This window comes from Alnus glutinosa, chromosome 2 (assembly GCF_958979055.1).
Source record: "Alnus glutinosa chromosome 2, dhAlnGlut1.1, whole genome shotgun sequence".
Classification (NCBI taxonomy): Eukaryota; Viridiplantae; Streptophyta; class Magnoliopsida; order Fagales; family Betulaceae; genus Alnus; species Alnus glutinosa.
The window spans coordinates 24,683,277-24,705,644 of record NC_084887.1 but is presented as its reverse complement, the minus strand read 5'-3'; the positions used below and the strand labels follow the sequence as shown (position 1 = coordinate 24,705,644).

The following is a 22,368-nucleotide window of genomic DNA, read 5'->3' as shown; positions in this document are numbered from 1 at the left end:
GTCTAATATGTGTCCCCTAACCGGGTGTGCCTTTTACCAAGTGTCACCTGCTATAGGGGTACGGCACTGAATTCCTTCCTATCAGATTGCAGCCATTACCAGGTGTCGTGCAATGACGAAAACTCCACCACCAGAGATGGTTGTCCACATGAGAAAGTTCAGTGATGGACAGAGATGAGAGAGAAAAGGTTAAAAATTTGGATGAATAAGCAACATTTTGCTACAGTAATTCTCTACGGATTGAGAATTACTGTAGCAAAAAAATTATTTTACATAAGTTGAAGATAGTTAAAAAAATTATTTTACATAAATTGAAGATAATTAAAAAAATTATTTGTAGATACCCAACAGTAAGTTAATTTAACGGACGGCTTCTCCCGCCTTTGAAGGTACAAAACATGTTTCAACCTCGTCTGTTCTTTTAATTTCAAAGCCATCTCTTAAGAATATCTAAAAGGCACAAAATTATTTTATTGATGACTGGGGTATAGTAGTCAACTTAGTAAGACATCTGTTATTGCCTAGAAAAAAAAAAAATAGTAAAGCATCTGTTATATATTATTGGTGTGCCGTTAACTTAATTTCTTGTAAAGGTAGACTACCATATAATTTGACAATGTATGTGGTAATGAAAATCAAACCTTAAATTAACATATGTGAAAATAAAAATTACTGATTTTTACTGCCACGTCGATCACCACAGTTGCATATATATATATATATATATATATATTAGTCTTTCATAAAACTTTAGTTATTATATCATCCTCTTTATGTGTAATCTTTTACAAGTATCATCACTTTTTTGTGTGTTTGGTCGCTTAGGGTTTTAAATTGGTGTAGAATATACCCACTCCACAATCTCTTATATATATTTTGGGATATCGATCGATCTTCTCCACACCCATCAGTGCAAGAGAGAGAGAGATGCCAGGCAACACTATTATAAGCCCAATTTCATACCAGGTTCTCACCAATATTCTTCTCACTCTTCTATTCGTCTCAACGCTTCACACAGCCACAGCCGCCACCACTTCTTCTAGCCAAACCTACAGAACATATGTCAAAACAGCATGCAATTCAACCTCGTACCCACAATTCTGCTACAATTCCCTCTTCCCCTACGCCTCTGAAATCGAACGAAGTTCTCGGAAGCTTTGCAAAACCGCCCTCTCCGTAACCATAAAAGCCGCAAACAAAGCATCCTCCGAAGTCCCAAAGCTATTGAAACTGAGGAAATTAACTCGTTTTGAAGCTGCGCTCATTACGGACTGCGTCACGAACATCAAAGACTCTATTGACGAGCTTAAGCAATCTCTGCATGCCATGGGCCATTTAAACGGTTCGGATAAGGAATTCCAGATGAGCAACATCAAAACATGGGTGAGTGCCGCCTTAACGGATGAGAATACATGCATGGATGGGTTTGATGAAGGCCAGAAGGTAAGCGCGACAGTGAAGAAGAAGATCAGGAATAGTATTTTGAAAATTGCCATTCTGACTAGCAATGCTTTGTCGCTCATCGACAACCTCAAGTACTAGTTAAATGCAACCCTTGTACTCTTCCTTCTCGGGTGGAAGTTTATCTGGTGTCCCGACTCCCGGACTCAGAGATCAATGAAGAAGCAAGAGATTAATATGTACATCGTTCTAAAGTTAGTGCAAAAGAAAAATGATATTTCAAATATTGTTAAAATAATGTTTCAATATTAAATGAAAGATAACTTTCTTACAAATTATTTGGTTTACATTAAGAAAGAAATTATTGAAAGATTTAGGCCCTTAAAATGTTCTTTTAATTTGTTGGAAAATGTTTTCAACAGAAATAGAAAAAAAAAAATGATTTCTGCTAAAAACATTTTTCGACGTTTAGCTTGTACGAAATATATATATATATATATCAAATTTTTATTCTCAACATAAAAATATTAATATAAAACATATTGACTAACAATGATAATATATTAATTTAAGGAGTTGCGAGGAAGAAAGAGAGACAACGAAGATGTGCTTTGAAGGAAAAGAGTGTGTGAGAATATAAGACATTTGTAGGTAAGATTGAGATCTAATATAATTACATGCCCATATTGTTTGCAATTTGGGAAGGTAATTAAGAAAGGGTCCTTGTGGGGCTAACTTGCCTTGGCAAGTGTTCAGGCGGCCCAAAAGCTGCTCAGGTAGGTATGCTATATAAGGGACCCTCTCACAATTGCCTCATTAGAAGAGTGGGAGGGCAGCGAAACATAGTTTATGCAGATGAGAAGCGCTCATGAAAGTTATTTTCCTTAGTGTGATGACCAATATTTTATGCCACACCCAAACACTCAAAAATAAGAAAAATATTTTCAGAAAACATTTTGCGCCGAAACAAACTAAACCTAAATAAGAATATGACCTTAATGATTTATATACTAAAAAAGAGCATCAAGTCCCATGAATATATTGTACATTTGAACTTCAAAGTTGCGTAAATGTATTTTTATATATGCTAATTAAGTTGTATTATAATTCTTGAACTTTGATCGTGTTATAATTTTTTTTTATTTGTCCAAGGAATTTAAAATTTAGTAATAAGTCAATAAGTTATATTATAATTCTTGAACTTTGATAGTTTTGAATTTTTTTTTTTAACGAATAAAAAATTATATAAGAAGAAAACTAAGGAAACAATACAAACAAGAAGCTGGCTCACGGCCCCTAAGAACGTACACCTGCAGGAGAAGCTAGCCACAAGACAAAAAGAAAAATGAAAAAAAAAAAAAAAAAACGATAAAAACAAAAGCAAAAAAGACAAACAATAAAGGGCAACTCCATTGGCCAATTAACTCACTAGAGCACCACAGAAAAAACCATGCGTACATCAACAAAACGAAAGCAAACGTACGTACAGCTAAACATGATTCTATATATCACCAAAAAAACATCTAAAGTTAACCAAACATCCGTTAACATGCACGTATAAGAGGGGTGTGAAACCAGAAAAGAAGTTAATTAACCCTTACCCTGACATGTAACATAATATCGAAAGACATGTTTAAAAACTTGAATTTTGAGAGTTTTTTTATTTATTTTTTTATTATTGTAATCACGCACATTTTATATATAAAAAAACCAAATTAAGTACAACGCTTAACAGAGATAATATCCAAAACATGAGGGATTTCCTCAAGAAAACATTGCTCCTCACTCAAGTATAATACTTCCTTAGCAAGCCAGTGAGTCGCACCATATAAATTATGACTAACGTGATGAACCTACTACCTTTGCACACTATGATCAATATCCCTTGAGTGTCCTCATGCAATGAGATGTCCATAATATTTACTCCAATTTCGACCATCTTTTTTAAGTGTTTGCAGTACTATTTGAAGAGCATCACCTTTTAGAACTAGTACTCTATATATAGAAACCTAATTCACTGCTGAATTTAGCTGCCCTCAACACCATCGTGGCTTTTGCAAAACCAGGTACAATTATGTAATCTTTTAACTTAGATAGCGTGGCCAGGACCTCACTCATGCTGTTTCTAATAATAACACTGGCCAATACCCATCTTCATTTTGAGTTTTGCATGAAGCATGAACACCTATCCCATATATAATACGATGAACGCTATAATAAGTTTTCATTGACTTTTAATTTTATGATTGGCTAAAACAGAACGGTTAGCATCTCGCCTGATATGAAAATCAGGCAAATTTGAAAACTTAGGGCAACCACCATGTGCACGTCATTTTTGCATAATTATAAAGCAAAATAAAATAAAATAAAATAAAATAAAAGTGATAGACTACAAAAGCGCCTAACAATAAGTACTGATCCTTAATAAAAGATTTTGATCCAATCAAAAAAAAAAATAAAATAAAAGATTTTGTTCTGTTTGCAATTAAGCTTATACATTATAATTTAATATTATTCTGGAGCACGTTGCTAATATTGTATTTCATAATTAAACATTATTATGCATATATGCCAACCGGCAATTTATATATATATATATATATATATATATATATATATATAGGTGTATTAATTACTTTATTATTAGTGTATATCATCATGTGCCACATATATTTCCTTGTAAGTTGGAACAGCCCCAAATTTGCTATTTTTCTATCCTCGAGCGATCTCTTTCTTAAATGTTCTATTCACTTGTAATTTACTACACATCATGCTCATATTAAAAATAATAATAAAAAAATTATATACAGATCATTATTTGATCTATTTAACTATTATCTTTCTCTACAAGCTCCAATATATATATTGGGATCTTTCTCCACGCACCCATGCATCAGTACAAGAAAAAGAGAGAAAGAGAGATGGCAGGCAACCAGGTTCTGGTACTGATTCTTCTCACTCTTCTACCCATCTCAACGCCTCACACAGCCTTAGCCGCGACTTCTTCTAGCCAAATAACGACCTACACACAATATATCAAAACAGGTTGCAATTCAACCCTATATCCACAATTATGCTACAAGTCCCTCTCCCCATATGCCTCCGAAATCAAAGGAAATCCCCAAGAACTTTGCAAAACCGCCCTCTCCATAGCCCTACAGGCAGCAAGAAATGCATCCTCCACGGTGTCAAACTTGGGGCAACAGAAGACATTAACGCCTTATGAAGCTTCAGTTATTAAGGACTGCGTCGTGAACATCAAAGACTCCATTGATGAGCTCAAGCAATCTCTGCAAGCTATGGACCGTTTAAGTGGTTCGGACAAGGAATTCCAGTTGAGCAACATAAAAACATGGGTTAGTGCCGCCTTGACGGATGAGAATACATGCAACGATGGGCTTGACGAAGGCGGCCAGAAGATAAGCGCGGCAGTGAAGAATAAGATCAGGAATAGTATATTGATAGTTGCCAGGCTGACTAGTAATGCTTTGGCTCTCATCAACAACCTCAAAATCTAGCTAAATGCAACCCTAGCTACTACTTTTCCGTTGTTCCGCGCGCGCAGTAGGATCTCCTGATCTTGGCTGGGTGTTTTTTTTTTTTTTAATTACTGTTTTTAGTGTGTGAATTATTATTATTATTTTTTTTTTTAAAAATAGAATAAGAATAAAGATTTCAATTCTTTGGAATTCTTCTGCAGGAAATTTAAATGGTGTTGTCCGGCCTTTTTGATCAAATCAAAGGTGTTTGTAATGTCATGTTGTTTAGGAGGTACGGCTTTAGAGATTACAAAAATGACAACCAGCATGGGTTGATGGGCCCTTGTTAAATAAAAATAAAATTAAGGGCTTGCACATAATTAGCTAGAAAATGATTTGTAGCTAATTCTTATAAACTAGTCTAGTAAAGTGACATTTATTCCTTAAACATATGATTTCTTTATTAATGCTATTAAAAAAAAATGTGAGAAGAAGTATGTGCTTCTCACATTCTAAGAGCATTCACATGCAACAGTTATCCTAAAATTGTTTTTGTTCCCTATATGTAGGAAAAAAATCTCAAAAAAACTATAAAAATGGGTCTGCTACAGCTTCCCTACCTATTCCTTAAACACCAAGAATGCTATAGTTCTACCCCAATGACTATAGTTCTACCCAATGTATTGGGGTAGAACTGTAGCATACCCCATGCATATTAAAATGGAAAGAAAAAAAAAGGGACTCTCTCCTATCTCACAACTCCCTATACGCTCATCATGTTCTACACGCAACTCTCAAATCGTCACGTCATCCCTTCTTCCCGAAATCTTCACACACTCATAGACTCCACTTCTGCAATCTTCACACACCCACTTTCATCATCTTCTGCACGTCATTTGCGAGAGAGAGGATGCTGAAGAGAGACAAAGAATGAGATTGAGAGAGACGACGACCGTGCTGTTCAGGCCGAGAGAGAGAGAGAGAGAGAGATTGAAGCACGGTGGTTGGGCCACCATCATTGTGCATTGGGTAGCGGCGGGAGCTACGAATCTCGGCCCTCTTCCGGCGAGCTTTACTTGTGCGTTTGGTTAGTCTCTTGGTGTCCAGATCAGAATCATCTGAGAAAGGCTCATTACTATGTTCTTCCCCTCTGTTTGATCTCTCCTTGATTTGCGATGTTCTTCCCCTTTGTATTTTATCAGAGCCTCGATTTTTAGTTTTTAAAGTATCAAAGGTTCGATTTTCTGTTTTTTGAGTATCAGACATGTTCGATTTTATGTTTGGATTTTCAGTGTTTGATTTTATTAAATGTTATGATTGAAGTAGACATAATGGATTTTTAGTGATAGATTGATTTTCACCATGAATGTTCATTGACGTATTATTTTGAGCTGTAAATGTTATAGACTTGACTTGGGCTTATAAGATCAATAAATTTCTTTGTATTCTGCCTACTTCAAACGTATGGCAGATGATATATTGTGTAACGCCCCAAATTTGAACCAGCAAATTCGTAAGCAGAAACCTCCGGTTCCCACGTGACGTTACTACATCAGAGATAACCTCTCGCAGCGGAATATATTTTTGTCCAACAGGCTTGGATTAAATAACACATTAGAGCTTTTTAAATTAAATACCTCTAGATATTCATTAGAAAATACTTATAACAGATACAAGGAAACAGGTGTCCATAATGACACAAAAGAATACATATAAATCATTAGCAATCTTGTCAACATAAAATGCTATAAACACAGAAGACTACAAACAAAATATAAACTATGCGTCCTTAGCTATAAAACCTCTTGAGTTCTGGTCTTTGTCTATTAACCTGCATTAACGGAATATATATATATATATAGAAACAAAAACACAAAACAACCAAAGTGAGTCCACTGTTTCCAATAATAAGGTGAATACTGATTTACTTAATAAATTCCTTAACATGCAGATATGGCTTTATAGCCACGCGTATAATGCAAATGTATGGGTTGTATGAATATGCATCGTAGTAACCTTTTAGTTTGGTATTTTATGATCATCTTTCTTCAGACTCTCGTACCCAGGGCCATTAAATCCCTGTTCGTTTACGCCCGTTGCCTCACACTTGATGTCTTAACTGTTTTTACTGGAATCCTACCGGTCCCAGCATTAGTTGTTATTAGAACTTCGGACTCGCACTTTTTAGGGTTCACTGATGAGCCTTACTCCCCCTAGCTACTACATCAGCTTTGTTCTTTTCTAACCCCCCAAGTCAACTGATGAAATGGCTATCTTATCAGCCGTTATTTTTTATTTTAGACACAACATGCTATGCATGATCGGCCACATGCAATGAACAAATTAAATAGAACAATAAACACAATATTATGGAAAAATCCACCAGCTTCGTCCTTAGTAAGTATAGAAATACTTACACTCTTCTTCGTGTAGTTCCTTTAAACTTCTTTTCTGCATATAAATCCATCCATGCAATAATATATTTATCAATCATCTATCAAACAAATCATTGTTTATAGACCCTCATCTTTTTATATTTATTATTCATCACTTCATTACGTTTGAGACGATCACTCATAATAAATCTTAAAACCTTGGTTCATGATTTGGTGACGAGGCTATATAACCAATGCTACCAAATATGAACTTGAAGGATTAAAATATATCATAAGGACAATAAGGAATAAATACGATCAACTCATGAGAATCATGAGGACAATGAAATAAAAAGGGAATATAAATACGATCAACTCATGGAAGTCATGAGGACAATGAAATATAAAAGGAAATATAAATACGATCAACTCATGAAAGTCATGAGGACAATGAAATATAAAAGTAAATATAAATACGATCAACTCATGAAGTCATGAGGACAATGAAATGTAAAAAGGAAATATAAATACGATCAACTCATGAAAGTCATGAGGACAACGAAATATAAAAGGAAATATAAATACGATCAACTCATGAAGTCATGAGGACAATGAAATATAAAAGCAGTTTATAAATACGATCAACTCATGAAAGTCATGAGGACATTGAAATATAAAAGTAGTTTATATTACTTCTATTTTTAATTCTTTTTATCTCATAAGCTTATTGGGTCTTTAAACAACTCATAAAACAAGTAATGAAATCAAAACCTGTATCATCAAATTAATGAAATTAATGATTAGAAGCTTACCAAAATACTTCTTAGCACATACTTCAAGTCTTGAACCACACAAAACTACACAAATCTCACAATTTTCTCTCTTGGTTGTAGGTGTGTGAGTGAGTGAAGCTTAATGAGTATTGCATCTTCCACCATGGTTCTTATTTATAAGAGAATGAATGGTTAGGATCAAGTAGATACATTTTGATCTAATGGATGAGAATTGGTGCATCTTAGCCTTATCTCCAAAGCACATGGGTTTCATCATCACTAAGGTGGTGCATTCTAGATGTGGGATGTGGGCAACACTTGTGGTGATGAGTGCACACATTAGAGGAAGTGGGTGATGAGTTGTCCAAATCAAAGGAAGTATTAAATAATGCTATATATGAATTTTCGTCCAAATAGAGGCCAGCTTACTCCAAACAACGTTTTGATGGTCAAATCTAATCCGATCGCTGTGAAATTTTGAGGGTAGATAGATGACGTCAAGACGAACACTTTCTCTTTTTGGTTCAACTCAATCCGAGTTCGTTATGACTTAGTTTTGGTCAATCAAAGTTTCTGGTTTACTTTGACAAGTTAAACCAAGATATTGTTTAGACTACTTTCATTTTATGATTACTCTAGATTCTATTCTAGACATCCTTTATTCTTTCATCATAAGAGGGGGAGGGAATAAATGTAGTGGGATGTTGCACTAGGTGTTGAATCATTATATCCTCCACTAACATATTTAATCATCTAACACACATTAATTAATGGCATTTCTTTAAGGTATAAAAATAGGTCTTTCACATGTTGAGTTGGGTGATGACTCATGTAATCATCATGATCATAGGAAGATAACATGTGATAGATGGGTTGGGTTTGTGGATAGCAATTAGAATGGGTTGGGTTAAGTCCACAGATGGCCCATTAATGAATAATGTGAATTTCCGTCCAGAACAGGGGTCGTATTTTTGACGGATGTTTTCATGGCCTTAACGATGTCCAAACATCATGAAATTTGGAGGGGACCTAGAGGACTTCAAAACGAGTGTCTCAGTTTTTGAATCGACCAAAATGGAGTTCGTTTGACCCTGTTTCCGTTATTCCAAAGTTTAAGGTCTGTTTTGAGTTTTTATCAAATTGCAACTATAAACGTTTCTAAAAACAGAAATACATTATTTATTTTCATAAATAATCATAGTTATTCTTTTGCCTTATTAAAAGTGTTTTAAAATTAATTTAAACCATTATAAATTATGTCTTAAAATCTGGGGCGCTACATATTGTATTTATAAGAAAAGATGTAACTTATTGGTCTACAAGAACTACAATTTGAATTTGAATATACACTGAAAGCTTAGGATGAATTCAAATGTACAACTAATGCTTAGGATAAAGTTGTTGTGCTGTTGGGATTTGATTTGGATTTATCCTTCTTAGTTTGTTCTTTAAAATCCTCCTCAGTATCATCTTGGTGTGTATCCTTATCTAGCATTTGTTTCAAATCTTCCCTATCAGTATGTATTTTAATAGGGCTAGGCTAGTTTTGTTTCGTTTTAATCATCTTAGTGAAGGTCTGAAATGCAAATGGTTAACATCTCGCGGTAGTAATGGCAAAGTTTTATTCTGAGGTAGGATTTGAAACTTGGGGCCGGGGTTTAGGGCTTGACACAAATTGGAATCTTTAAATATTCTTCTTGGGTATAAAAGATGTGATGTAGATGCATTGTTTCTCTCGTTTATTTCTTCAAGCATAGTACGAGGGTGTATTCTTCAACTTTTAGGTGATTTGAGGGGAAGCTTATATTAAAAAGAGAGAGAGAAAAAAAGTAGGATATTCTCGACTAGTATGCAAAAGTTCTATTTCATGGATCTTTCACTTATGTTTGTCTTTTTGCACTTCTTAGCTTGTTTAATATTTATTTGATGAATGAACATATTTATACTTGTTACACTCATGGATTCACAAGAGGGCCCCGTTTACTAACTCCCTCCCCTTCCCCTTCCCTTCCCTCCCCTTACTTTTACCTTTCCCAAAAAAATCAAATTTAAAACATTCTTTTCTTTTTTACTTTTTATATCACATCAATAATTTTTTATTATTATTTAATTAAAAAAATCCACTACAATACAAATTTTTTCCACATTTTCATATAAATTCTTTCTACTTTATATCACATCAATCACTTTCTATTTTCACACAACAAAAAAATTCTCACAAAGGGAAGGGGAGGGGATTACTAAACGGGGCCAAAGTTTCACTATGCTCTTACAAGGGGGGGCGCCAATACTACAATGAAACTCCACCCCAAACTTCTCTGTTGGGGAAGACATTTTACTAGTAAATGCTTGGATCAATACTGGCATTGATCCAATTCAAGAAAATGATAAAAAAGCCTCCAAATTTTGGGATAGAATTTTGGAAAACTATAATGAGAACAAGAAAACAACCACTATAAAATGTACTGCTCATTTTTTATCAAATTAGTGGTCTTCAATTCAAAAGTTCGCCTACAAATTTTGTGGGTACTTACCGCAAGTTGAATCAAGGAATCAAAGTGGTCATAGTGAGCAAGACATAAGTAATTTGTTACTAGTGATGTAAATTAACCATTAATTTGATTCAAGTTTCTAATTATTTTCAATTTATGTAATTTATTTATTTTTTCAGATCAACAAGACAAAAGCTATGTACCGGAAGTTTAATAACAATATCGTATTTCAATTTGAACATTGTTTGAACTTGTTGAAGACATTGCCGAAATGGAAGACAATGGTGTAGTTAAAATCGAAAGGGAGATCCTCAGGTACATGTTATTCTTCTCTTCAAGATGTTATACATTTAGGGGAAGACAATGAGGGTGAAAATGCAGTTGTAGACTTGGAAAAGCCTCTTTGGCAAGAAGGCCGAGAGAGAGAGAGAGAGAGAGAGAGAGAGAGAGAGAAAGCAAAGATTGTGGAGAGAAAGAGATCGTGATGAAAGTTTTGAATAGATTGATAGAAGTGAAGAAGAGATGGCATGAAGAGAGAAAGAAAGAGATAGATATGGCAAAAGAAGAAATCATTTGAATTGAGAAACAAAAGCTTAAGGTTGAATTTGAAAAAGTAAAGCTTGAGGTTGAACTTAGAAAAGAAGCAAGGGAATAAAAGAAAAAAAAACAAGGGAAATTATGATGATGGATACAAGCCACTTGTCTAAAGTGCAACTTGAATATATTCAATTTCTCCAAGTGGAAATCATTGAGAAGCGTAGAAGTAAACAGTAGGGGTGTGCAAAACCCGCATGACCAGCAGCCCCCGCCTCGTAGAACCCCGAATTTTTTTTTTTTTTTTTTTTTTTTTTTGTTGCGGTTACAGATCCAAAATTGGTATACCCGGGTGGGGCGAGGTGGGTTGGGGTCTTTAAAAACCCCGGGGACCCACCCCGTAGGAAGGAAAAAAAAAAAATAAAATAAAAACCGAAAACCCAGTAAGTTGTAACCCTCTTTTCTCTTTTCTTCATGTTTTCTAGAGTCTTCGTTTTAACCTAGCTCCGTACACTTTTCTCTTCTCTTCATTTTTTCTTCTAGACTCTTCTCAACAATCTTCATTTTTCTCTTCTCTTCACAAACTTCACTTCAGCCTCCCCTTGCGCCATTCTTCATCTTCTTCAATCTGGGCGGGTTCAACGAGAGCTCCGTGAATTATGATGGGTCGGCCGAGGAATCAACGGTGATGGAGTAGAGTGGCGGTGATGGGAAGAGAAGGAAAGAAGTGATCTCAGAGGACGAGTCCTTGAAGATGGTTTCCACTAGTAGTGCGAATGACTTGGTTGGTCTCTTGCTTTGAGTGTTCAGTTTGATTTTCTTGGTTCAATTCTCTGTTTGGTTGCCGGGAAAATGGAGGAAAGTGAAAATAATTAAGACAGAGAAGCACTCAGTTTTGAGTCTTATGATTTATGTTGTTTTGGTTTGGATAAATGAAAAGCTTGATGGAAGGTTTAAGCTTAATTGAGTGAGTGAATTGTCTTTCGTTTCTCTCCATTTCCTTTCAATTCTCACATACCAAATAGAGAGAAAGAGGACTCTTGCTTCATTACTAGACTCTTCTCTTCATGCCCCGCCCTGCCTCACCAAACCTGCACCTGCCGCCCCGCGCATACCCACACTATACGGTTTCACCCTTAACTATGCGGTTCACGGGTTGAAAAAACACAACCCGCAGGGTTGCGGGGCAGGGGAAAAAATGGCAAAAAACTACCCCACCCTGTGCCCACCCCTAGTAAATAGTCGTTGGTATTTGCCTATTTATGCATTTAAGTGAAGTAATCGCGTTATTTTGTATTGCACTCATTTTGTATTATGCAAGCGTTTTGTCTTCTTTTTGTTCAATGGTTGTTTTGCTAAGAACAAGCTGCTCCCGCTAAGAACACCTGTAGGAGCAGCTAGCCACAAGACAAAATGAACAATGAAAAACAAAAACAAACAATAAAGGGCAACTCCATAGATCAACCCACAAGAGCACCATAGAAAAACATCGAAAGTGAACCAAACATCTATTAACACAAGAGGGTGTGAAACCAGAAAAGAAGTTAATTAACCCTTATCCTAACATGTAACATAATATCAAAAGAAACGTTTACAAACTTAAATTTTCAGTTTTTTGCATGAAGCATACCTCCTATCCTATATCTCTAATACGATGAATGATGTTGGGACAGTTTTCGGTACGGTGTGAACTGCACGTTCTTCGATGTTCTTCACGCTCCCCAAGAATACTGCAAAACAACTAAAATTAAGAGATCATTCCGGGTGTCTCGCTCTGATACCTAAATTAGCTTCTGAGATAAAAGTATACGCAATGCATAAAATAATCAGTCTCCTGTTTATACCTAGGATATGAGCCTATCTATAAGCAAAGAGGTGGAGTTCAACCTGAATTAGGATTCCTGCTCCTACTTGATATTGAGTGCTTATCAGAGTCTGATTTGGACTCGAATTCCTTACCAAACCTGGAGTGTGAATCTTTCCTAATTCGTTTTGTAGTATGACTCTAATCTCGGATTCTTAGGAATTAGAGTTGGACCGAGAGTCCTATTCCAATTCAACTTGGAGTAGGACTGTTGACCGGATTCTTCGGGGAGTCCTGATTGGACACGGATTGTAACTTCTAATCCGGATTTCCTGGGGTGCGGCTGATACTTAAGTTCCTGGGCCTTGGCTGGCTGAGTTGACTCTCAGTCCCGGGATGTCTACATTCCCGAGACTTAATCCGGATGTACCTTCTGTCGCGTATTCTCAGGAATAGCTTATTGGTGTCTATCTCCCAAGATAGGACTACCCGGGAGTCCTGCTGTCTAGATTTTACGTCCGTCTATTCTCCTTGAGCTGGTACTAACTCGAAGGCCCATGATTTTTTAGATGAGCTGGTCTGAATGGAATTATTCCCAACAGTTACCCCCCAATTCCCTTATCAAAAGCATGCTCGAATAATGGAAATTTTATGTCTCGAAAAACCCGAGCCTTGGCTCCTTTGTATGATGCCCTGTCTGAAAACCTGAAACCTAAAAGCTGCAAACCCGAGGATTAAATCCGACCCCCAAACGTTCTTGTTCTTCCTTAAGGTTTTCTCCCTACCTTTAGGGATGACTCCTACCTTTTGAAAACCTGGTAACCTGCAAAACCGAAGGTTAAATTCGATCCCCCATCCCTTCTTGTTTTTCCTTAGGGTTTTTTTCACTTCCTTGTTTTCTCTGCAGGGTAGTCTCCTTGGCTTCGGGGTAGCTTCCTTGTGCCTATAAATCTACAAAATCAAGACCTGAGAAACGAGGGTTACCTGAAAACTGAGGGTCGTTTCTCTTCCTTGTTTTCTATGCAGGGTTGTCTCCCTGGATTTACCTTAGGGTTTTCTCCCATCCTCTGGGCCAGACTCTGGTTTCCTTGTTTTTTTATAGGGTTTTCTCCCTGACTCCTTCCTGTAAAAGAAATGACATCAACGGGTTCCTTGTCTCTAGACCGAGAACGTTCCGATGCTTAAGTTAGCTATATTATTTTATTCAGAACATACATACTCCCAAAATCTGGGGAATCTTCTGTCTTTATTATAATTAATCTAAGTCAAAAAAAATAATAACCTAGTTCTTTGCAAGCATAAATGCGAAAAATAAGAGTCTTGCCCGGGACCCCAACAGTCCTCACTACCTGATCTCGGCCATAATCTCCTGTTCCCTTAACTCTCAATGTCGTGGACTCCCGGTTCTTTGGTCATCTCTTCTTTCTATATTCTCCTGGGGATCATCCTTTCGATCCCTCTCATCTAGGCATGTATACGAGCCGAGTTCAGGCGAGTAGTGGCTTCCCAAGCTCGACTCAATTAGAATGTTCATGAGCTCGAGCTCGTGACGAATATTGAATATTGAGCTCGGCTCGGCTCGCCTAGAGTAAATTCATGTCTAGTCTCGAGCTCGGTTTTTTGACGAGCTAAGTGCCCGATAAGGCACTTGGCTCGTGAAAATTTCAGTGCTAAGCCAACACATGCACGTATAGTGTTTGTAGTAGAGTTTCAGAATGTATAAGAAGAGATAATGTCAAATGATTATCATAAACGGCCACCCGACAACAAAACCACCACTCCACTGCACAACACCAAGTACACGATGACCTCCTCCGTATGCCCTTCCGTTCGTTGAATCTGACCTTCTTCCAAGAGTAATAGAGAGAGAGAGAGAGAGAGAGAGAGAGAGAGGGGTATTGAAACTTGAAAGGAAGAAGTTGAGAGAAAATAGAAAAGAGGAAGAAGAGACGTTGAAACTTGAAAGGAAAAAGATGAAAGAAAATAAAAAATAAAAAAAACTTGAAAGGCAGAAGATGAAATAAAATAAAATAAAAAATTGAAAGGAAGAAGATGAAAGAAAATAAAAGACTAAAGAAGACAATGAAAGAAAATAAAAATCTTGAAAGGAAGAAGATGAGAGAAAATAAAAAACTAAATTAATGGAAAATTTTAGAAGTTAGAGAAAATGAGAAATGATGGGGTGTTGGTGGAAGGCTCGAGAAACCATTGAATTCAGATTGTATACGAATTCCAATGCATGAATTGCAAATTTCTGAGCGTTTTCAGGATTTTTTTTTTTTTGGTACTAAGAACCGATTGATGCGTCATTTTCCCATTGGACTGTTAAATCAAAGTGTACAGATACAAGTTTCCCACACCCAACACTTTTCCACACGCACACACGGGATAGGCAGTGTCTTTCTCGTTTTCCTAGGGGAGCCTTAGCTTGTGTGTGTTGTGCTTACAAAATGTTAAGGTGAGAGTGGCAAAAGGCAACCATTGGATCAGAGACTTATGGGAAAAATTAATACCATTGACCGATCAAAGCATGCCTGCACCATATTTTTTTCTTTGCATTTCCAGTCGCGTGAGATCCTCGATTCACGCCCAGTTTTAATCTGCCTTCACCCGATGCGTCAAAGAGGTAATTGCACTTTTCTGCCATGTGTGAGTGGAAAAAACCAAACTAAAACTAAAACTAAAAGATTAAAAATCAAAAACTAAAAAAATTAAAATTAAAAAATTAAAAAACGAAAATTTAAAGAAGAAATAAAGAAAAAACTAAAAAAAAAAAAATTAAAAACGGAAATTAAAAAAGCAAAAAAGAACTAATTTTTTTTTTTTAAACAAGAAAACGTTGGATAAAATAGCTGAAAATTATAAAAACAATTTTCTTTAAAAATAAAATAAAATAAAACAAACAAACAATTGAATTTTCATAACTCTAATCATTGGCCCACACTAATTTTCATAACTCCAATCATTTCTGCCATGGTTTTCCATGAAAAAACACTTTCATACAACTATCACCCAAACATGATTTCATAATTCTAAATACACTCCCAAACATATATTTCAAATATAATTTAAAAAGATCTAAATCATTCAAACATATTTTTACAAATTAGTTTTTTCTCGGTATTCACGTAGTAGAATATAGTAGAATATAATACAAAAAAATCGAACACACAAACGAGCTCTAAAGAAATGCACAACTCAGTACAAGCTATTTAAAAGTAAAACTAACCTATTACTACTTTTGAGTTACTGTTACAATAATGTTACTTATAGGTTTCGTCTATCATTCTAACTTTATTTATTTAGTTATAAAAGTTATGAATATCTCTTAATTAAAGAGGATAGTTAACCTAGAATTTTGAAGCTTTCTTAATATATCTCAACAATTTTAATCAATCTTAGGATGCTCTCAAACTTTCACCTCACGTACATATGTGTAATAAGTACATGTTTTTACTTTTATGTGTCAATTTCTCCTCTTGCGGAGGATAGGTACTCAATTTGACATTGCATCATATATAATTTAATAATTTGTTTATATAATTAGATAATTAATAATATTATACTTAATCATAGGCTCATAGCCTATAAAATATGAATTTGATTATAAATTATATTTAAACTATAATAATAATAATAACAATAAAGCTATAAATTACAAATTAAGCTATAAATATTAATCAAAATTATGTGCTTGTGAGTATGAACTATGAATTAACTTATGACCTAATATTTATACTTTATATTACTATGAATTGTTATTAACTAGTGTATAGTTATGGGTTGTGATTTATGAATTATTTGACTATAATTTATAGTTATAGTCTTATAAGCTTATATATATATATATGAATTGTTTTATACTTAATCATATCACATATGAATTGTTAAGTCATATCCATATGAATTGTTAAATCATATTATATAATTTACATGATTAGATCATACTTGGTCAATAGTGATGAGTGTCAAATATTGTATATTTGGACTCCTTAATTTACACTCTTGTTAGGCCTTTAGCTTTGTTATTTTCTGATGTATTTTGTTAGTTTTGGTATTTTAACATTTTGCAGGTCATTAAGTGAAAAATTGAGGTTTTGAGGCAAAAAGGTTGAAAATTCCGATTTTATGAAAATGGGCTCAAGTGCACGTGCCCACAACAGCCCTCGGGAGCCTATCAAGCAAATGGGCTCGAGCTCAGCCTTGTTGAGCTCGCGTGCATCGAACACAGCAGCCATCTGCCCACCAGGATGCGCCGCAGAGCAGGCATTCAAGCCGAGTGGGCTCAAGCACACATGTGTCACCTGCATGCAGAAACCCTAATTTTTGTCTATAAATACCATTCTTTTTTCTTATTTTCGGGAGAAGACGCTAGGAGAGCGCCCTAGGCGCCGTTCTCACTGCATTTTAGGGTTTTTGGGTTGATTTAGACCTAGAACTCTAGTCTTTTGTAAGTTTCTTTGATTTTAATGCATTTTTGTAGTTTCTTTATGCTTTCTTTTGCCATGGCAGGCTAAAATCTCAACTAAAGTTGAGGATGAAGCCTCACCATTGAAGAGCAACAATGTTTTCATGCTAATTTATGCTATTTGATTTTATGGGCTTTTGATTTCTAATTGTTCTACTTCCATTCCATTATTTTTTAGATGATTCTTAGGTATCTATTGTGATTTTCGAATATATGTGATGATTTGAGATTGCCTCATTTAATTGTTTGGTTGGTTTTTATTTATCAAAACGTTGGGTATTCATTGTGTTTCGTTCAACGGGTACATTTGATAATTTGATGAAAAATCGGGTATCTTTTATGATTTGTGTAAAGAACGGATTCATTGAATGATTTAAACAATTTTTGAAGCAAAGTAGAACAAACATAAGATTTGTATGGTGAGAACTTTAAATGTGTGTTGATGAACATAAGAACATGTTGCTATGATTTGGTGGGTGTGGATTCTTGAACCTTAGAACCCTATCTTTTGATTTATTTAATTTATGTTTTCTTTTGTTAAAAAGCCCTAAATTTGGAACTAGGTTAAATTATGATTAGTTTAAATAGAGATTAATTTTCGCAACGCAATTTCCTGTGGATTCGACCTCGCACTTGTACACACACACTATATTGCAAACGATTCATGTGCTTGCGAGTTAATAAAATTTGCACAGCAAATAGTCATACAAAATAAGTGTTATTGATATCATGATATGAATCATGTGATTATTACATAATTTAGATTATATAATGAAGATACATTACGTCACGCTGCCATCACTATATCAGTACATCACCTAACTTCTACGATTTAGTATCGTATAAATTGTTATATGTAGCACCCCAAATTCGAAGACATAAAATAATGCCTTAAGTCTTGAATTATTCGATTCAAGACCCCTTAATTTACGTTTGTTATACCTAGTTTGTGTTGTATATATAACGTTTTGTTATAGTTTTGTGCTATATCTTATTTTCAGGTCTTAGTTAAAATCTAGTTCAAAATACTTGAATTAGACCTGAAAATGCATCAAGGGCAATTTGGTCATTTCCAGAGTTCAAGGTTGATCCTGAAAAGATGAAAATTGTCTAAGGCATTTCGATCGATCGATTATTTGTACAGTCAATAATTCGATTGATTGACTTTCAGTCGACCCAACTTCAATCAATCGAGATGCGATCGATCGAAGTTCGATCGATCGACATTATATTCGATCGATCGACTTCACATCTTCCAAAAGGTCCAGATATTTTCAAATCTTTATGTAATCCAAATCAGAAGTTGAGTTCTATGGACAGAAATGGACGCCGACCAGCTCTGTTTGTGTAGCCTAAATTGATTCTTGATAGTTTCTTTTGTAAATCCAAATTCCTATATATATAGAATTAAGATTTAGGTTTAGTTTATGCATATTTTGGGGTTTTCGGATTTTCTCAGGTGTATCATTTAATTTCGTTGTGTTTTTCCATTCATTAGATGCCACTCTCTGGACCGAAATCCAGAGAGCTTGTTTCGTTTGCTTTTTCTTCTTTGTTCTTCAAGTTCTAGTTTAGTTTTTCAATTCCTTTTGTAATCCGAATTTTCTTAGTTTAATATAGTTGTTGTTCTTCATTTTCTTGTTGATTCTTTACTGTTTTAATTACATTTGATGCTTAGATTAGTTTATTTCATGTCTGGCTAAAGCCTTTCCCTAGGGTTTTGATCAAATCTTTTTCAAAAGCCATGAAGTGTTCTTGATGTTCTTGAGATTTTCTTAATATGTTTGATGATCGTTTAAGACTAGAGGATATCAAAACTCATGCTAAAAGGTCGTGTTATCAATATTTCAATCTAATTATTCATGAAAAAGGAATTCGCTTGTCTATGAGTTTTCTTGATTTATTGAATAAAACCAACATTCTTGAAAGAAAATGATGCCTTGTGCAATGGTTCTATTTGACATAATGCATGTTCACTCATTAAAGTTACCTTATATGGTATGCTAGGGAACACCGGTCATTTCACACATTTGGTAGTTTAAAACGTTTTTCAATTATAGTGTAACTTTTACATGATGTGATCAGTGTAAAACTAGATACCTTATCATTGTAGCCTAATTAAGGTTTTCATGTATTGTGTATGCTTATTAGGATGTTTTATAGAGTAGTAAGTTAGGGAGCATTAATCACCCCACACCTTTTGTAGTGTAAACGTTTTTCAATTATAGATTAATCTTTATGTGGGGTTGTTTAATGTGAAACTATGTGCTTTATTATTACGTCTTAACGAAAGTGTTTTCATGTCGAAGTCGTCGTAATGGTTGACGCCCATTACGCGCTCATATCATTCATATTAGGAAGATCCGTATAGAATTTAAGTATTTCATTGGTTTAGGATTTGATGCGATCATTATCCTAAGTTCCTTTTAAGTTAGTTTCCATTTTCTTTGTTTTCATCACTTGATTCGTTGTAGCTTCAATTCTACAACGTTACTTTTATTTTTATTGTTAAGTTAAGTTAAATATGTTCCTTTGAATATCTCATTACTCAAATCAACCCCATAATCCTTGTGGTTCGATAACCGTTACTATAGTACAATTGGTTCAATTCGTACTATTGCGAATGGTAAACTCATATAAATTTAAAATCCATGCAGTCGAGTTGGCTACCACCCATACCTAAAATGCTATTAGCATAATTATAAAAGCAATAAATAAATAAATAAGTGACTACAAAAGCGCCTAGTAATGCGCGCTCGTTAAAACAATAAGTGGTACTTAATAAAACATTTTGTTCTATTGTTTGTGCTATTCGGGAGTCCTGCTGTCTCGATTTTATGTCCGCCTATTCTCCTTGGGTCGGTAATGACCCGAAAGCCCATAATTCTTTAGATGAGCCGGTCTGAATGGAATTATTTTCCACAAACGCTATAATAAGTTTTCATTGACTTTTTATGATTGGCTAAAACAAATCGTACAATTAGGTTTGAGTACTAAGCGAAATCAACAGATGTCATTTTTGCATAATTATAAAAAGCAATAAATAAATAAATAAGTGACTACAAAAGCGCCTAGTAATGCGCGCTCGTCAAAAAAATAAGTGATATTTTATAGTGTTAAATACATATTTGCCCCCTGTACTTTACGACCTTTATTTTTTGTCCCCTCAGTTTCACTTTTTATCAAATTTGGTACCTGTGGTATAAGAAAAGATGGAAATGGTACCTCCGTCTGATTTCCCGTCCAAAACTAACGTCCACTCACGGCATTTTCTGTCATGTTGTTGTCTGGATGTTGTTGGAAACGATGTATAAAGAATTGGGTTCTAGGCTTCAAATTTTTAGGTACTCAATGACGTGGGTGGACGTTAGTTTTGGACCGAAAATCAGACGGAGGTACCATTTCCGTCTTTTCATATACCACAGGTACTAAATTTGATAAAAAGTAAAACTAAGGGGACAAAAAATAAAGGTCGTAAAGTACAGGGGGCAAATATGTATTTAACCCTACTTTATAAAACATTTTGTTCTGTTTTGCAAGCTTATACATTATAATTCAATATTATTCTAATATTGTGCTGGAGCACGTTGCGAATATTGTATTAATTTCATAATTAAACATCATTATGTGCCGACCCAAAATGTATATATACAGGTGTATTAATTACTTAATTTATTAGTGTATATCATCATGTGCCATATTTCCATGCATGTAACAGTCCCAAGTTCGCTATTATTCTATCCTCTCTTTCTAAAATGTTCTATTCACTTGTTATTTACAACACGTCATCCTCATATTAAAAAAAATAAAATTATATACAGATTATTTCTATTTAACTATTATCTTTATACAGTATCCCCACTTTTTTGGGTGTTTCATCGCTGTACGTACCCACTCCACAAGCTCCACTATGTATATTGGGATCTTTCTCCCCGCACCCAACAGTGCAAGAAAAAGAGAGAAAGAGAGAAAGAGAGATGGAAGGCAAGAGTACTCTTAGAAATCCACTTGCATACCAGGTTCTCGTGATTCTTCTCACTCTTCTACCCATCTCAACGCCGCCCACAGCCTTAGCGGCGACTTCTTCTAGCCAAATAACCTACACACAATATATCAAAACAGCTTGCAATTCAACCCTGTATCCACAGTTATGCTACAAGTCCCTCTCCCCATATGCCTCCAAAATCAAAGGAAATCCCCAAAGACTTTGCAAAACCGCCCTCTCCATAGCCCTACAAGCAGCAAGAAATGCATCCTCCACGGTGTCAAACGTGCAGAAACAGAAGACATTAACGCGTTATGAAGCTTCAGTTATTAAGGACTGCGTCGTGAACATCAAAGACTCTATCGATGAGCTCAAGCAGTCTCTGAAAGCTATGCCCCTTTTAAGCGGTTCGGACAAGGAATTCCAGATGAGCAACATAAAAACATGGGTTAGTGCCGCGTTGACGGATGACAATACGTGCATGGATGAGCTTGACGGAGGCCAGAAGATAAGCGCGGCAGTGAAGAATAAGATCAGAAATAGTGTATTGATAGTTGCCAGGCTGACTAGTAATGCTTTGGCTCTCATCAACAAACTCAAAATCTAGCTAAATTCAACCCTAGTCACCCTAGCTACTACTTTTCCGTTATTCCGCGCACTATGATCTCCTGATCTTGGCTACGTGTTTTTTTATTTTTAACTGCTGTTTTCTGTGTATGAATTTCATATTAAAAATAATAATAATAATAAAAAATAAAAAATCGAATGAGAATAAAGATTTAAATTCTTTGGAATTCGTCTGCAGGAAATTTAAATGTTGCATGTTGTCCTTTTTTATCAAATCGAAGGTGTTTGTAATGTCATGTTTAGAAGGAACTGCTTTAGAGATTACAAAAATGACAACCAACGTGCATGGGTTGATAGGCCCTTGTTAAAAAAAACAAAAAAATCAAGGGCTTGGACATGATTAGCTAGAAACTAGCTAATTATTATAAATCAGTCTAATAAAATAGGGTGTAGTCCGAATGATTACTCATTTTTTATTTTTAGAAGGCGG

The 22,368-nt window shown here is 35.1% G+C and overlaps 3 protein-coding genes and 1 long non-coding RNA gene across 4 annotated transcripts; 3 read left to right on the top strand and 1 right to left on the bottom strand.

The window, feature by feature from the left end:
- Positions 1-741: 741 nt before the first annotated feature.
- LOC133861463 (pectinesterase inhibitor 4-like) lies at positions 742-1,736 on the top strand. Its single transcript, XM_062297257.1, has one exon. It carries the CDS (start codon positions 928-930, stop codon positions 1,540-1,542), a length of 615 nt encoding a protein of 204 aa, XP_062153241.1. The 5' UTR covers positions 742-927; the 3' UTR covers positions 1,543-1,736.
- Positions 1,737-4,317: 2,581 nt separating this feature from the next.
- Positions 4,318-4,924, top strand: LOC133860151 (pectinesterase inhibitor 4-like). The gene has a single exon (XM_062295817.1). The coding sequence runs from the start codon at positions 4,323-4,325 to the stop codon at positions 4,917-4,919; it is 597 nt and encodes a 198-aa protein (XP_062151801.1). The 5' UTR covers positions 4,318-4,322; the 3' UTR covers positions 4,920-4,924.
- Positions 4,925-6,522: 1,598 nt separating this feature from the next.
- On the bottom strand, positions 6,523-8,155 carry LOC133859641 (uncharacterized). The gene is made up of 3 exons (XR_009898783.1): positions 8,068-8,155; positions 7,298-7,331; positions 6,523-6,711 (listed from the first exon to the last, which is right to left on the bottom strand). It is a non-coding gene; the product is annotated as an uncharacterized LOC133859641 (long non-coding RNA).
- A 13,131-nt stretch (positions 8,156-21,286) lies between these two features.
- LOC133859383 (pectinesterase inhibitor 4-like) lies at positions 21,287-22,020 on the top strand. The gene has a single exon (XM_062294775.1). The coding sequence runs from the start codon at positions 21,304-21,306 to the stop codon at positions 21,916-21,918; it is 615 nt and encodes a 204-aa protein (XP_062150759.1). The 5' UTR covers positions 21,287-21,303; the 3' UTR covers positions 21,919-22,020.
- The last annotated feature ends 348 nt before the right edge of the window (positions 22,021-22,368 follow it).

Coding starts and splice junctions, on each gene's coding strand:
- LOC133861463 (XM_062297257.1), top strand. CDS start 928: ATGCCAGGCAACACTATTATAAGCCCAATTTCATACCAGGTTCTCACC.
- LOC133860151 (XM_062295817.1), top strand. CDS start 4,323: ATGGCAGGCAACCAGGTTCTGGTACTGATTCTTCTCACTCTTCTACCC.
- LOC133859383 (XM_062294775.1), top strand. CDS start 21,304: ATGGAAGGCAAGAGTACTCTTAGAAATCCACTTGCATACCAGGTTCTC.